Source organism: Dermacentor andersoni, chromosome 10, assembly GCF_023375885.2.
Source record: "Dermacentor andersoni chromosome 10, qqDerAnde1_hic_scaffold, whole genome shotgun sequence".
Lineage (NCBI taxonomy): Eukaryota > Metazoa > Arthropoda > Arachnida > Ixodida > Ixodidae > Dermacentor > Dermacentor andersoni.
In genome coordinates, this window is record NC_092823.1 from 107035880 (window position 1) to 107053904 (window position 18025).

The following is an 18025-nucleotide window of genomic DNA, read 5'->3' on the forward strand; positions in this document are numbered from 1 at the left end:
TTGACGAGACAGCCTTTCGGTGTTACTTCTTTGCCCTGTAGGTTGAGAGAAGCTATTGCTATGGGTTTTGCCTTTCTATAACAAGCTACTGCTGCGACTGTAGTTTTGAATGAGACAAGGTTTCGTTGTGACTTCATGCTTTAAGATTAAATTTAAATACAAAGTATTGGGTCTCACGTGCGAGAACAACGATCTCATTATGAGGCACGCCGTATTGGGGGACTCCGGAAATTTGGACAAACTGGACTTCCTTAACGTGCACCTAAATCTAGGTACACGGGCGTTTTCGCATTTCTTCTCCATCGAAATGCGGCCCCTGTGGCCCGAATTCGAACAACCCAACACCATATCCACCTAGGGAGTGGCAAACTATCATTGTGACTACTCGGAATACCGAGTGAGGCAAGCTATCGCTGTAAATTCTTCAGACTAGCATGACACAAGCTATCGCTATGACTTCTGTGGACTAGGAGTTTCGCCTTCGGATTTTTCGTGATCCAAATTTTGTACTCGTGTGTGCAGATGCTGAACAAGCGCGGCATGTGCCAGGGAATCCTCTACCTGTCATCGGCGTTCAGCTTCTGGTCCGTGTGGCTCACTGTGACCTTCACCGCGGAGCGATGCTTCGCCGTCCAGTGCCCCCTTTGGAGGCTTCAGCTGGGTACAAGATGCCGTGCCCGGATCACAGTCGGCGTGACGGCGGCCGCCTCTTTGTTGCTCAATGCCTACCTGCTCCTGCTAACTGATGTGATCGTCGAAGAAGATGGCGCCTCAGCCTGTCATCACAGACCGGAGTTCGAACAGTGAGTGGCGAGCGACTCCCCTAGACGAGAAAGACAAGACCAGCACTCGCAAAAAATGCCACTCACAAGAGTTTTTGTTCAGTGCCAGCAGCTTAAGGCGTATTTGCGTGAGTGCCACAGTAGAGCATCGTATCGTCTTTCTAGTGTACTATATGCATGAAAACATGGACGATTCTCTAATGCGTTTACTCGTTACTGAAGCATCATTTCACATGTTGAAACTAGATCCCAGTTCCTGGCGCGCGGAAGAATGTTCCAGATAGTAGGTGCAGGTGTGTGGAACAGGCTTCTAGAGGACAGTGGCTATTTCACGGGGGCTTAGTTCCACATATTTGTTGTCACATGGAATGAAATGTAAGAAGTTCTAATACTTGGTACAGCATTTATAATTTCTCGTGATCTTATGGGGAACGCTGTTCCGTTTCATTAGGAGAAAGAAAGTTTAAAGATAGTCCACTTATAGCCAGAACTTCAGTTTAATGAACAATGTAGCACATCGCATCATGGGTGAAAAGAAAGAGCGAAAACAAGGACGTGCTTGCTAAAAACCAACGAGAAAACATTTCGCCCATCCCATGAGGGCTGATGCGTTGAAAATACACACTGCGGCACGCCACATTGAGCTGATACTCTAGGATATTAAGATGTGCAGCTACCGCAGTAAAGTATACGCGACTCTACAGTTCCAATTTCGTTCGCTGTGACGATTGCCTGGAAAGCGATTCCATGCAAACCGCACGCGACTAGAGAGGGTTTTAAAATCCGAAACAAGGACACTGTTTCTCCTGAGGACGAATATATGTGCCGTAAGTCAATGCGGCAGCTAGTGAACCGCAAGGCTTGCGTTTCGTAATGACCTAAAAATTAATTTCAGGGTTCTTATGGGCCGATACCCCACTCTGATTATTAGGAGCGGCATTCCCCCGACAACATTGGCCACGTGTGGTTATTGCCCCTGCATATATTGCATGGTACACGAGCATTTTGGCTGTCCGACACACCTGAATGCTGCCTGCGATACCGGGATGGAACTTGCCGCCTTGAGCTCTCCAGCGCGATTCCGTAGCTACTGAGCTACCGTAGCGGATGTAATGACCTCAGTTCTTGTACCATCGAGAGGAAGGTTGCTGTCCGGCCTTAGATGCCATAGCTGTCAGGAATGAGAAGTCTTTAATATTGACAGAGCAGCTGACCTAGGCTACAGTTGGTTAAATTTTACTAATAGTGCCGACTGCATCAGAACGGGTGCGTGGTCGCCGAGTTTAACGATGCAACGTATCATGACGAGGGACACATACTTATTGGCCCAAGCAAGTAGACAGCTTCGGAATCTGAATCGAGCTAAGGGTAGATAGATAGGCTCAAAACGGCTGTATGGTATGCTATGAAGAACTTTATTTAGGTCCTGAGGGATCAGTCTGGAACTGATGCGGGCCGCTCCCACGTTGGTACAGAGAGGCCGAGCCCCTCTGCCATCACACGGGCCCTCTGGACAGCCCTGAGTTGGTCCGCCAGCATTTCACTGTGCAGCATCCGCTGCCACCACTGTTCACCTCGATCAAAACGGCTGTAGTTAGCAAAGAATGCTGCTCGCATTAAAAGGCGCCCTAAAAGACGGAATGAACCTTATCCCATGTAAATGATTGAACTAGATATGCAGTTTGGGAAAGAGTCGGTGTTCCCGCGACGCTTTTGTAATACATATAGTCCAATAGACACTTTCCGGTGTCAGACCGAACTCTGACAAGTCACATTTACATATATTTGAGGTGTAAATAAAGATCAAATACCCTTGTGTTTACAGGACTGTGTTTGCAACACAAAAGATATCTCAAAATTTGAACAAGGAAGGCATTCTTTTGGACTCACATTTTCCTAAAGAAACCGCTTGATTACTACAACATTTCATTATCTGCGCCACGTTACATCACGTTCTTTTCTGTTGAACATGATGCGAACGCCCCGCATGCGTGAAACTTGCACGTGGTAATCACCATATGGAAAGCAAAGCCAACAACAAAAACAGTTTTTAGTAACCCTGGGCAATGGTTTTCAATGTAAGCGAATAACCGGAAATTATTGAATGAGCGAGCGAACAAACAAAGAATGAACGACGTTTTCGTTGCTGAGTGCGAATACCGACCATCGACCACCGCCTAACCACTAAAACAGGTGAAAGAAGCAAATAAAACTATTCGAGTTAAAGAAGATGCCTAGGGTTGAGTTGAATGTAAAAAAGAATGCCCGAAATTTAAACAGGCAAGTGTTGACTTGGTGACCTTTCCTGCATGTACTAAGTTATTCCAAAAAAAAAGGCAACCAATGAAAAATTATTTATATTAGAGGACGCGAGGCGACGAGGCTGCTTATACCACACTGACCTCAAAATCTGAGCATGTGGATTCACTCAGATATCAGAACCGCATTTGCGTAATCTTTACTGTGCGTATTGCTTTCTCTTTTGTCGTAAGAAGCAAAGTACGTCGGACACGGTGCAATAGGGTATTTCTTTTTTTGCCTGCTATTACAGGATCCTGCACTACACCAACATCATGGACACGGTGGTCACACTCATAGTGCCCTTCATCCTTATTGTTATCATGAACTTCATGATCGGCCGGGCTCTGTACCTATTCAACGCACGTCGAAGGCTTCAGCGAGTAAACAGCGTACAACTGAACTCTGGAGACCATGGTAAGCCTTGATCATGTCTGGATCAGACAGACAGACAGACAGACAGACAGACAGACAGACAGACAGACAGACAGACAGACAGACAGACAGACAGACAGACACAGACAGACAGCCAGACACAGACAGACAGACAGACAGACAGACAGACAGACACAGACAGACAGACAGACAGACAGACAGACAGACAGACAGACAGACAGACAGACAGACAGACAGACAGACAGGCAGACACAGACAGACAGACAGACAGACAGACAGACAGACAGACAGACAGACAGACAGACAGGCAGGCAGACAGGCAGACGGATAGACGGATAGAGGGATAGACATACGGATAGACGGAGAGACGGAGAGATTGATAGATAGGCAGGCACGCAAGGAGGAAGCCAAAAGAGAGTTGAGTTAGGTAGCCTGCACGTGGTTGAGGAAAATAATCTGAAGAGAAAGTAAAAGAAAAGAAGATGAATACAGAAACGTAACCCAGTGAACAAATATCTGAGGCGGCAGGCATCACGTTCTCCGCAAATCTGACAACACTATATACAGGGTGCTTTTATTTGGCTGCACCAAATTTTTTAAAGGTTGCCTATGGCAGATAGCACAATTATAACCCCTTATCTAAATTAGTCGATGAGGCGGCCATTACTTCTACGAGAAATCAAAATGTTCAGTTGAATGTTTACGTGATTACGCTAATTAACTTTTAATTAATTACTCTGCGCCACAAATTTCAATCTACCAATTATAGCGCACGCGGTCGCACGGCGTACCCACTTGGAACGAATTCTCTGGACAGTACCTCTTCCGAGATAATATTCAAAAATGAAATTATGGGGTTTTACGTGCCAAAGTCACTTTCTGATTATGAGGCACGCCGTAGTGGAGGACTCCGGAAATTTTGACCACCTGGTGCACCTAAATCTAAGTACGCGGGTGTTTTCGCATTTCGCCCCCATCGAAATGCGGCCGCCGTGGCCGGGATTCGATCCTGCGACCTCGTGCTCAGCAGCCCAACACCATAGCCACTGAGCAACCACGGCGGGTGAGATAATATTCAAAGGGTCCAACGAAATGCATTGGCGTTCCAGTTGCCTTTTTGAGAAACCGCTGTTTGATGCATTGAAGCACAAAAGTGACTAGAACAGCAATGCATTTCAATGGACACTTTGAAAATTCATATCTTGAAACTGGTGCTGTCCAGAGAAGTCGCTCCAAGTGGATACGCCGTGCGAACTCAGCTGCTCTAATTCGTAGATTGATATGTGGGGCAAATTAAATAATTCAAGATTGAATTACCATATTTACATTATTATTCAATTAAACATCTTGATTTCTCGTAGAAGTGATGGCCGCCTCATCGAGTAAATAAGATCAATGATTATAATTGTGCTAGCTGCCGTAGGCAATATTTAAAAAATTTGGTGCAGATAAATAAAAACACCCTGTATACGTGTCAGGAATGGAACTAGAAGTTAAGCTGCCTTTATTGCAGGCGCCTATCGTGGCGCCTATCTGATTTTCTTATTTTCCTTCAGTTGTCATCTCGGTTATAGCGCAGTACACAGCTGTTGCCACTGGGTACTGTACAGTCGGCAGATACAATGGAGGTGGGCTATTTTGTCACAGCCGCTGTTGCCAAAGGTAGGACTGTCGTCTGTTCTAGAAAGCAAAGAAAGCCTAACCAAACTCCAAGCTACAGACAATATACAGGATCACACTTAAGTAGTACAAGTAGAACACTGACCTTTTAATGAAGGAGCAGCGAATATCGGTGATTGTTCGTAAATCTAGTTCAGCACAAGAAGTTCGATGCAAAATGACTTGCCGTCAATTGCAGTTGAGCCGCTGTGTACGTTCTCCTGAGTGGAGTCGAAGCGCATCTCCCGAAACCGTGGGCAGAACAGGCTGCTTCGTCGCTGGTTAACCTCCCTGCCTTTCTCGACGAGTGCACTGTTGCGGTTTATGAGGGCGACAGAATTGGACAGGCGGCTGTAGCCTGAACAGATGTTGACAGTGCTTCAAGTGTCACTGTGCTGTGCGATGACAGTATTCAGTGACAGTGACCGATTGTGATTGTGTGTCTATTCTCCTTCCTTTCCTTATCTCTACTTTGTTACCACTTTACCTCCCCTCCCCTCTCTCCCCAGCGTAGGGTAGCCAACCGGATCTTTTTCTCTGGTTAACCTCCCTGCCTTTCCCCTTTCCTCTCTCTCTCTCTCCCTGCCTTTCTATGCATGCTTTTTTTCTCCCTCGTTGTTGAGAACATTTCCAAACAACACTGTCTCTAGCTGTCTTGTGACAGAGTACATGTATCTTGCCACCATCATGTGATGGCGTTATCATTAAAACAATACCATGTGCTTGGTCTACTCGAAGCTGCAACTGTCCTATCTCCGATAGATGTTGTTTGTAAGACCCGCGGTGAATTGAATTTTGAAGACTTCGGAGGGCTGCCCTCGATTATCCCACACACATAAAATAAACAATAAGTTCCCCGGCGCGAGAAGTTCTCCAGGAGAATAAATACGAGGACTACCCTATTTCCCATAGCAGGCAAAAACGGAAAAAAAATAAGCCCTACCTACAACTTAGTCACTGCTATTCTGTCAGTTTTTAATTTTCTTATTCTGTTCGTGGCCATTATCCTGTTCGCAAGTGGGTACAAACGCACCAAATGAGCTACCCAGGTAAGAAAATACAGCTCGCATACCGGTCAGTGATGGCGTCCCTGCTGTTGGTCAGTAGTGGGAGGATGAAAAAGCTCAGATACCACGTTACACTTCCGTGCACGTAATTTGACAGGTTCGAACTTCGTAAACGGTTAGCGGAAGTTTCGGAGATACGAGTTTCACAGAAATCGACAAGTAAAAGGAAGTTCCAAGAAAAGTAATCCTTGCCTATAACTTAAAAAAAGAGGGAATCAAAACTTCACGAAAGGCACATAATAGAGGTTCTTCGCAAAGAAAACTGCAATGACGAAGAAGATTTTGTTCTGGCTGGGGGATCAAATCTAACCCTATGCGGCTTGGCTCAAGGTATGCATGAAGGCACAAAGCTAAAGCCAATTACGCAGGCGTGTGCAATCTTTGGAGCAGGCCAATCTAATCTTCTTCGGCAACGTTTTTTTTTCTGGTTCTTCTGTCTCTTTTCTTTGGAACCTGTTGCCGCTTCCATGCGTACATGCAAAGGCTCCCTTTCTTAGAAAGCATAAATGATAAAGCCCAGAAGACCTTCATGCGTAGAGTCCCGGAACACGTAGGCGTTCAGCGTTCACTGAGTGCATTTGCTGAGGACGATTTTGCATCCTTCGTATGTTCAACAAGAGCGCGTCGCCCACGTTTTCAGGCTTTGTGTAGTTGCCCTCAAGCTACTAGGTGCTACATAGTGCAATTTTCTTTATTTTGCGCCAGGAAGTTTTAGAAAAAGAATCCCGGATATTGCGCGCCAGAACAGCGGTTTTTTATAAGGCGCATCCTGGTAGAGGACTGCGTAATAATTTTGACCATCTGACGTACTTTAACGTTTATTAAACAGCTACTCTGCATTTGCCCCCCCTCCTCCCCTCTTCATACAAAACGCAAACAAAACGAGCGAAGAAACTTCTCCTCAGTACTACCCAGGCAAAGTCCCGCATTCAAAGAGCAAAATACCCAAAATTTTCTTGCTCGCTCCCGCTCTTACTCGCGCCTGCGCACAAACGTCGGCCGCCTCCGGAAATGCAACGCCCCGCTGTACTTACTTGGAATTGTGAAGTCGCGTCCGGAACTGCATAATCGAAGAGGCCAACTGCTGAAACTCCGAGAACCAGCTTTCGCGCCTGTTTAGTGTGACGACTGGATGAGTGCTGCGCAAAGCAAGGCAGGCCTTCCATTGAAGCTGGCGAGCGTATGAACCGTGAGTTCATTCTGACCACTGCGAGCTACCAGTTTACAGAACATAGCTTACGGGAACACCAATACATTTTAGAAAGAAAAAATCTACGCAGAATCTCCTCTGGGAGCTGCCTAAATGATGCGCAAGCATTTCGTAATAAGGACGTGGTGTTTCCTGGTCGTATGCTGCTGTGGTTTGTATAGTTCCAAGAACGACCGCGAGAGAACCGTGAAACGTAGAAGCGTGGTTGCAACACCAAACTGTTAAGTGAGACCGGCACGAGACGACGTAGCAGAGGCGAGTAGAAGCAACTCGTGTTGCGTGTCGCTCTAGTTCCACGCACTGCGCAGAGTCGTTGAGTTGTTTGTGGCGTAATCTCCATTGACCCTGATACTCAGCATTTCAGCATTTCCGTTCTTCTTCAGTAAGCGGCTGCGGTCGTCTTGGTGCAATTACTGAAAATGCGACAGCGCTGCGGCGACACGAACTGCTGCGGAAGAAGGCGCAACGTGAACTAATGCCACCTGCAGCAGCAAGCAAGCTGCTGCAGGTGGCGGCGCCAGGTGCGCTGATGACGTTCCGATCGTTTAAGTCTGCGCCTTCTCCATCCGCGTCGAACCGTTTTGAACCGTGATCAACCGGGCTTCAGCGGTGGCTACGTTTGACGCGGCGTCATGGGTCGTATTTTGAAAGCGATCTGCGATGCCGACAGAGTGTGCCGACAGCTGATAGCTTTGCGCACTGTGTTTTCGTCACTTACTTAGTTTTGAAGAGAGATGCGTGGGCCGGTACTTTGAAAGCGATCTGCTAAACGAGCTGAATGTGGCGTGTGTTGAGGGCGCCGTGAACGCTTGTGGAAGCATTGCACTGAGGAAGCTTTCCGCCAATGCAAACTGAATTAAAGTTAAAGTCCAAAGCTAACGACCCCGCAACGAAACCAAGGCACGCTGAGCGACCCGACGTTGTGCATATGTGATATCATTGCTTGTTTAGGGTTGTATTTTTGAACGTTGAAGTTGAATGAAGATACATTTACATAAGTTGCGTAGCCTTTATTTTAGATCATGTATACAGATAGCTGTTTATTACAGGCACACACTCACACTTTCACGGACGAATCTACACTTGCCTTGTGGTCACTGCGGTAGACGGTCAGAGGCTCTGCCATTGTAACGTGACACAGCCTGCTTGCAAACTTAAGATCAATGCAGGAGCAGGGTTCCGTTGTTGGTCTCTGTAGCATCTTCAGCGAGCAGCGATCTAGCATAAAACTCTCGATCCATTTACCGTGCTCGTTCGCCACATCGACGTTAAAGTCACCGCACACGAGTATCGTCGTATTATATGGCTTTAACGTCGTCATCGTTTGTGCAAGGAACGTTCTCGCGTCAAAACGAGACGTGTTCGGTCTGATGTACACGCTGACGAACAAAAGACCAGTGGCCATCTCGACTGCACAAGCGTTTCCCACATGGCTTCTGCATGCCGTTGCCGATACACGGGATCAGCCTTACGGGCATGATCGCACTCGCGCTTACGTTCACGTGCGGCAGCCTCTTCCGCCGTGCGCTTCACCCGCGTCCTACCCATGGTGACGGCTTGGAATGAGTTGCGTCACGCGCGTTGTACAATGCAGATATATACAGTTCGCCTGGGTAGCGCGGCATTCAATCTTGTTTAAGAAAGGGGCTTTGACTTTTTTTTTCAAGATCCTAAGACGAGCCCGTGTTCACGCGTACTTGCTGTCTCCTACAAGCAGGGAAGCTCAGTCAATCGCGACAGGGGTCGACAGGGGCGGTGCCATGGCTAGGAGACGCACCTTGCGGTTCCAGTGAACTTTGTGCCACATGCGCTACTCTTGCTGAGCTGGTCGCTTAGCACCGTTATCAGGCAGTGACAGGCCGGCCAGTCGACGCTGGCGCGGTACTGCGAATGTAAACAATAGTGCTCTACGCAAAGGTCCAAGTTGGCTTTCCTGCAGAGGGTTTTCAGCGCTCACGCCCGAACCAGGGAAACATAGAAAGCTTCGCTTTAAAAAATTCAGCGACGATTACGACATTCGCTAATGCGAAGTTTGAGCACAGCTCTATAGACGTTTTCATTTCGCGATATATATATATGCTGGTGCGGACAACCTGTCTTGCGCGGCACGTTCCAAACGGAGCGAAGTGTGGCGCGACTGCCTCGCTACTAGGGAGATTGCGAGAGGCAGCGCGTGGCTGACGCGTGGCCGCGATTCACAGCAGCCGCCGCAGACAGGCTCCACTCATGGAGCCCTTTGGTGAACAGACGATACGTAGAGCGCCTCGATGCGCTCGACCCCGCAAGCGGAACGGAGGCGAGGAACGCATGGAAGTACCTATGGCAAACCACTGACGAACTGTGATAACGCCACATTCGACTATCTTGTGTCATCACCCTTGCCAACAGATGTATCTATAAGCGGCTGCTACTACCTCGAGGCGCCACCTCAAATCTTATCTCGTAGTTGTTCACCAGCAGCCAGGCTGCTGTCCGGTTACTTTACAATGCAATATAGGGATTCCATTATACGGTCTGACGTCGTGGACGCTGCGCGTATCAACCCCGACAGCACCCTAATGACCTGCGCAACTCTAGCGCCATCTCGTAGCCATCATTGCCATAGTCCGTCTTGCGCAGCAGTACGCTTTTCTACTCGTGGTTTCGCCTAACCCTTCTCCTCCGCATTTCTCCTCGCGCTGTCTTCGCTCTGGCCGTCTTTCATCGCCCGCTACGCTCCGCGGTCACTCTTACCTTGCGCTTTGCTTGTTCGCTCGGTTACGAGGTACGATGCGTACGCTAGCCGCGAGAACGTGTGCCTAGAGCTGTGCTCTAAAATGAACGCTAGAAGGATGTTGCTGCATAAAACTTTCATCACCTCATGCGAGAACACGTAAGAGTAATGACATTCTAGGAAAAGCAATGAGTGATACCATATATAAATAGGAAGATGACACGGTGGACTCAGTTTAACAGAGGGACGAGAGAATGAACAGCACACACAACAAAAACACGCGCACCACGTATACATACGTGTACACGTACCCGCATAGACACGCACACACTTTACATCCGACACAAGGCAGAAGAGCGCTTACTTTTTGGCGCAAATTCTGAACTGAACTCACTTAAGTACTTTATTTTGTTTCTATCTCCTTAGGCGTAGCATCGTTAACTGCTGTATAGCCATGAACCCGGCATCTAAACTATTAGCCATTCATCAGGTAACTGCACCAATCTATTGCACCGGGCTAATCAGCGATCCATAGTGATGCCTTCACAGCGCGGAAACCAGACGACGGTGTGCCGACTAAAAGAACATGCTCAAAAATCGCATAAAGTACAGTGTGTATAGTTGACTCCAGTGATAAGCAAAAAAGAAAGGCATGTTTCACTCACGAGGCACACATACACAAACACAATTTATTCAGCTTGATTCTTGTTGAAGAAATGCAAAGCTTGAGGACTGGGCGTGTTGGTATAGCATATTAGAGGCTAGATTGCGCAACATTTCGACGACACACACAGAAGAGAAACACACACCAGAGAGCGCTACTTGCAACTATCGTTTTATTCCCTTGTCAATGGAATAAATACTGGAAGATACTCGGGGTGGGGGGAGGGTAACGACAAAAACAAGAAGATTTTTACAATCATGGCCATCAACCAATCCCAAGCCAGCTTTGTCATGTGATCATTTGTCATCATTTGTCATGTGATCATTGTCACGAGATTGCACGTTTGGGAAGTACGTGCGTGAGCATGCCATCAGTCTCCCTTATAGTGTAAAGAAAATAGATTTCCTCACGCGCGAATCAGGAATTTGGTATCGTGGTTCCTTTTTTGCGAAGTCAAAAATGATCACATGACAAAGCTGGCTTGGCATTGGTGGATGGCCATGTTTGTAAAAATCTTTTTGTTTTTGTCGTTACCTCACCCCCCCCCTCCCCCTCCGGGTATCTTCCAGTATTTATTCCATTGACAAGGGAATAAAACTATAGTTGCAAGTAGCGCTCAGGTGGTGTGTGTTTCTCTTCCGTGTGTGTCGTCCAAATGTTGCGCAATCGAGCCTCTAATATGAAGAAATGCAAACCAAGAACCAAAAAGTCGCACCACAGCATCTTGACGGGTTTTCTGCCATTTCGCTTGGCGTTGGATATAGTTAGAACGGTTTAAACAATACGAGTACATTACATCATTCAGAGTACGTTACACATTTCCTACACATGCTAAACTCTATGAACATCTTAAAAAGTAATCAATGCTAACACGTGCACAAAGACAAATTTAACCGAAACACACATATTCCTTCCTCCCTTTTGTGTATCACAAGAATGCCTAGAAATAACCGGACGTGCTCAATGTCAATAACTATATTGTAACACGCTGTTACATTCGGCGAAAGGAGGACACGACGTTTTTTTTTTTTTTTTTATCTCACACGTCCGTATACCCATATCCTTCCTCGCAGACAACCACAACACTTCGAGCGGCTGCTCGCCGACGACTAGCAACAAGGGCATCGCCACCACGGTGTCCGCCAACGGCTGCACGCAGGTCCACCACCAGTACCCAGAGCGGCTGCTCATGAACCCCAGCCAGATCAGCGTGTCCCGCATGCTTTTCCTCGTATGCAGCGTCTTCATCATCCTCAACTTGCCCAGCTACGTGGTGCGTATACACGTCTTCGTGCTGTCCATCAGCAACCAGCCCGTGCCGGACTACGTGTTGCTGCTGCAACGCTACTTCATGCTCCTGTACTACACAAACTTCGCCGTCAACTTCATCCTCTACAACCTGGGCAGCCGCATCTTCCGGCGCATGATGAAGCAGTACGTGGCGAGAAAGTGGCGCACGTTGAGCTCGCTTTGCCGCTCCTCGGACAGCTTCGAGTCCAGCGCGGGTGTCGGCGACGTCGGCTCCTTCAAGCCCCGCAACGATCACAGCGCGCTGGCCCGACAAAAGGTGGTGTCGAAGACGTGATGCCGGAACCTGGGACGAGGTGGAGCTGAGGTCGGCGACCGTGAAACCCGTCCCGATACAGAGCGATCGTCCAAGTCTCACCTGTTGGAGGCACACCGCTGCTGCTACCGCTTTCCGGTGGTCAAGTCGAGCTCAGGCTGCAGCTTCGGCTTCGAAACGACGGAGTGCCGACTCCACGACAAGGTAGGAAAGCGAGACAGCTAGTCCGTTGTCTCTGTCAGTTTTAACTTTGCTAGGGATATCTGTTGAAGGTGATGTGTTGAAAAACTCGACAGCCTATAAATTGCACGAGAAAGAAACATGCGTATATAGAAAGCAAGTGACAGCGTCTTCCTTTCTCAATTACACTAACTTCGTCTCCAAAGTGTTCTCAGCACAAAATAACCGCATGTTCATCGATAATACAGTGAACCATTTTTTTGAAAACTCACAAACAAGAAGCGTGAGTTTCACTTCTTTTAAATCTAGCTTAGTCAGAGTTGTCGCTGTCGGAGTTCAGCTGGGTGCCTAGTAATTGTGCTGAATGCATTTATCCGGCCCCATTAAGTTACGAGTCACATGGGCCACCGGAAATGGCCATATTGACAAGTGCGGATCGTTCGGGGCCGTGCAGTGGTCCATTTATCTCCCAAGTGCTGTGAATTGAGGCTCGAATGTCGGGGCGGATCAAAAATTGTTGAAAAAGCAGTGCTCCTGGGCATTCTCAATAAGTACGGATTGCGTTCGCGGTATTGCCGCATATTTGTCACGGCTAATGGCGCTGTCTGTTTGCAATGTGATGTTGACAACCATCGTTAAGTGAAGGCCGGGAGGTCAAACACAAATAGTTCCGGTTCGTTACCCTGAACTGCAGGAGGTGGCAAGAAACCAGAAACACAAAAGCTCAGCCGAAGTGAACCGTGTTCATTTAGGTTGGACAAAGTTTGTAGGAAATGAAGGCAAATGGACGTCATTCAACGATGACTCTTATACTGAGGAATTACATAGGCAGGAGTAGACAGTAGATAGCACCGACCATGACGAAGCTTGTTATGAGAAGTTTCGTCTGCCCCACTGGCACCATTATCAGCATTTTGTTAATAGTAACATGACTGTCACGGATATTATACATTTTTCAACATAGTTTTAATCTCTCAGCGCTGTGTCTTCCAACTACTATGATCTCCAACGAGACGACGTGAAGCCGTTGGACCCTTGATTTTGCAGAGAGGCTAGAGTTAGAAGAACGAGCAATAGTAAATGTTTATTTTCAGCAGGACTTCTTCTTGGCTTGTCGGTTAATACTTAAAGCAACGACTGTAGAGTTAGGGAGAACACCAGAAAGCTGACAAGACGAACGTTACAACCATGACTGCTCTATTTAGGGAAGAAAGACAGCTAGATAAACGCACGTACAAAGGATGATGCTCCAACCTGATGGCAGTCTATTACCACACCACATGATGAACGAGAAATTGTAATATTCTACGAGGGGTTAATTATAGACTGCCATTATTTCGGTGCATGATTCTATGTGTGCGTACTTGCATCGATTGCTTCTTCCCCGAAATAAACCAGCCTTGAATGTAGCGTTTTTCCCTATACAATCCTTGTGCCCTCGTTGTTAACGCTACGGTTACTGCATTAAGCTCATTTTTAGATATGCTGTCCATCGAGCAGAGCAGAAGGCACTGGGCGTTACTGTGGAATAAATTCAGCAGCTGCAGTCATTATCCAATTGAAATACTTGCTGCCCTCAGTGTCAAGTGAGACTGCAAGAGCTTTGACAAACAGCCAAATAAGTTCATTTCAGAAACTCATTTCCGTGCTCCATTGTTTACGTTAACAAGGTAACCACTTTATTTCTGAACTAATACTTTGTGGAAATTTCTATGTGTGCGGAGCAACGTTTCCACAGGAATCGAAATAAAAATGCGCGATAAAATCAGGTTTTCCAGAACATATGGTTCCAGCAGTCTCCCCAGCCATTGATATCTTTTCAGTAGGTATTGTACTCATCAACGTTTGAAGTAATAGTTCTGCGGAAGCCCGCATTGTTTAGAGAAGTACTTAATCAAAGGAAAATGAGACATCCACCCAATCGTAGCAACTGCTACAAAGGAAACCCATACGGGTTCCTCGAAAGAAAAGCCTCACAGTTGAAGGAAAATTCGTTCCGGCCCAGGACAATTTTTTTTCAACAGCGAGGCTTTTCTTTCGAAGAACCCGTATGGGTTTCCTTTGTAGCAGTTGCTACGATTGGGTGGATGTCTCATTTTTGCTGAATCATGTACTCATTATTCCATGGAATAAACTACAGGTTATTGTTTTTTCTAACTTAGCCCACAGACAACGAAAACCTGGTTATTATGGCACACAAACCCTGGCAGCATACACGTACGTTTCCATTTCGTACTGAACCCAGCCATTGCTATTAAACTTCGTTGAAGTCCATTCAGGGACAATCGCACATGTTTTTGTGCTATCAGGGCTGTGTGTTTAATAACTGGTGCAACAATTCAAAAAGAAAATTTTACTATTCTGCTTCAACTCGAGAAATGTAAGCGCGAATGCGTTACATGGAGCACACCATTGTTAACTTAGAAAGCGACAGTGGGTATCATTCTCCACTGCCAACAGCGTTGTTTCGCTCTTCAACCGGGCCTTTGAACGCAAACCATGAGAAAGGCGATTCATAGTTAGAGCTAATGTAATGGGGATAAATATCACCGTGACTCGATATCGCAATCAAGCGAACTTATGCAAATAATTTCCTTGTAGCGATAATATCTGTTTCATATCCAATAAAAATACTGAACATGCGCACCTCTTTGCTAATTTTTTTGTGCTTTCGCTTTCAGGTGGGACCATGGAGCTTCTCCTTAGACACTTCTTCATCTGTGCTTAGCATTTCAAGCAAAAAGGATCGCACTACAATGTTCGACTAGAAGACAATACACATGGTAGTGGTGGTTCCCAAGAGTTCCGAATCAGAACGCGTGAAATAAATCAAGGACACACAGATCTATGATGCACTGGTTCCTTCTTCACAAGATGCTAAGGACAGCGTTGCAGCACGTCCCAGACTGTTGCCACGTCGGCTAAACGAAGAAAATTTCAAGACGAAATCACTCCGTTCGACGTAAGTGTTAAACCGATGGTACGCAGTGCGCGCTTTAGCGAACTTTTAGTGAACTAAAATTGTCATAAAACAGCGATGCTCGCTGTACGAGTATTTAGTGTGTCCGCATGGTGACAGCATTCATAATGAGCTTCGTGTCTCTACAGTTGCGTTTACTGGGACTTATTGCCTTTTGCCTGATTATTGCACATTTTGCTCATGATTATTTGAGAACTGAGTGATGGAAAAATGTATCAATGTTCACAATCGAACTGTTGCAGATTCTGCTGTCTAGTGTTGCTTCTCGTGTACCGTCACAGGCGTTCGTTCTCAACGTTTACGATGTGCTTTCAGTGTCCCAAACTCTTAAACAAATGTACACCCTTTGGGGTGTATATTTGTCACAGAACAATAATCGTTATCTGTCTTGCTTGCGTTTCCTTTCTTGAAAACCCTGCACTCGCTTCTTTCCTGTCGAGAATGCTCTGTCATGCTCACAACGCGCATGCCATTCGTGACTTAGAAGTGCCGGGCTCGCAGAGTTAGAGAGAGGAAATGCGGACAAGACAGGTGATTATTGTTGTTTGGCCAAATGCGACCTGAAGTGTGTAATTTAGCTTAAGAGTGTATTTACCCCATTTACCACGAATGTATATTCGCACATGCGATCACTTTCTTACTGTGTGGATTGTGTCAGGAACATGTTCACTTTAAAAGGCCCCTCACCAGGATTAGGCACTGCACTCAGACAAGAATCCTGTAGATCGCACGGTGGTGATCGTGCTTGCAAAGCATCAAGTGCCTACACGGCACAGAAAGCAGCTGAAACGTCCAGCAGAAGCCCGCTCGTCCGCTCTCTCGAGGAAGCACTATCCCAGCAAGAGAGTCCAAGTAACACGCCCAGGGACGTGTCTACGTAAAACTCACTTCTTGCAACGTCATCGATTATGACACTTGACTTAGGTGAGTTGTTCAGAACAGAAGGCGCAGCATGAAAACTTGAAATGCGCCACCCAGGAAAAATAAATAGGTAAACAGTATATAAAGGGGGAAAATGATAGCCCCCCATAAAGGAGGCGGTACTCACGACGTGAACGTATCACGGTCCCTCGGCTCCGGTATAGGTATAAGTCGTCACTTACAGCGCAAACATAGACGGAGGACAAAAAGGACGACGTAGGCAAGCGCTGTCTTCCAACTGATTTTTATTTTCAGAAACAAACGTATATACCCTAAAACACCCAGACAAAGGCGCCCTCTAGAAGCAACAACCCGACATGAGAATGCATTCAGAATTTTACCTAAGTTGAACGAGAGCGCATGTGCGATCTCAGGAAACCCAGTTCTTTTTCTGTTAGTGCGATAGATGGCTTACTAACCGAGTCGCCATCGGCAATCGCTGCTGCTTTAATGATAATTCTGGTACTTTCATTGGGATGCCTAGCCAAGATGGTCGTCTCCTCAAAAATTGGGACGCAGCCGCATTGTGCGCAGTGAACCCCTAGGAAGCCTTCCCGCCCTTTGCGAACTTTATTGCTGTGTTCTTGGGAAAATAAAAATCAGTTGGAAGACAGCGCTTGTCTACGTCGTCCTTTTTGTCCTCCGTCTATGTTTGCGCTGTAAGTGACGATTTATACCATGGAATTCCAACTAGCCCGTAGTCAAACCTTGCTCCGGTATAGGAGGAGGCGGGGAAGAAAAGTCGCTTGTGGACGCTCGTCGAGGCAGAAGGATAGTGTATCAGCATGGCATCATGAAGTTTGAATTTCTCCTCCTCTAATAAAAAGACTATTTGGAAAAAATGTTATGGTAGGATGCTCCTTAGACTACTTAGACTACTTAGACGGTGCTCTGCGACTTGCTTTGTATAATGAAAATTTGTTATGGGACCTGGTCGGGAGGCCTTTAAAGGCCTGTGAAATCCAAGGCCAATCATCTAACATTGGCCTTACAGGTCACTACAGCGTAAATTCTGTGACTGTTGGTGATTAAGCAAGAGATATCATAATTGTACCTCGATATAGCTTGAGGTTTTTGGTGCGTCTGTAGCATTTGTAACATGCGCTCACAAATTCATTGTTTCACTAGACCACTCATCTCTCGCTATACCCACAAGCGTAAAGCTTGTAAGTGTTGGTAAATAACCAAGAGATATCATAATGTACCTGGATATAGCTTTAGACTCTCGGTGTATCTCTAACATTTGTAACATAAGTTCACAAATTCATTGTTTCCATATAGGCACAAGCTCGAGTTATCTCTCCGTCGAAGGCGTATGAAGTATGTCGAGGGGCTGTTCAAATGCTCGAGAGGGCGATGTACTATCTGGAATTGCTTCACGAAATTTCTGTATTAGATATGAAGCACGACATTAATATATGATACACTGTAATAGAAATAGGTATGCGCCCGAATAACACAATGCGACTCGACGACAAATAAAAGAGCATGGTCGTCTTGTGACAGCACGTATACCACGAAATTATTATAAGTTCGTCCACAGAGTTACCGGCAGAAAAAAAATTATTGCAAGAGAATACTTAGCAATCTC

At 46.4% G+C, this 18025-nt stretch overlaps 1 protein-coding gene across 1 annotated transcript in view; it reads left to right on the plus strand.

Moving 5' to 3' along the window:
* Window positions 1–16593, plus strand: part of LOC126543595 (uncharacterized) — a 123240-nt gene extending 106647 nt beyond the window's left edge. The window contains exons 4-7 of the mRNA XM_055077762.1: window positions 523–803; window positions 3334–3497; window positions 11863–12557; window positions 15215–16593. Coding sequence (XP_054933737.1) covers window positions 523–803; window positions 3334–3497; window positions 11863–12374 — 957 coding nt within the window. The 3' untranslated portion in view covers window positions 12375–12557; window positions 15215–16593. The remainder of the gene's footprint in view (window positions 1–522; window positions 804–3333; window positions 3498–11862; window positions 12558–15214) is intronic.
* The last annotated feature ends 1432 nt before the right edge of the window (window positions 16594–18025 follow it).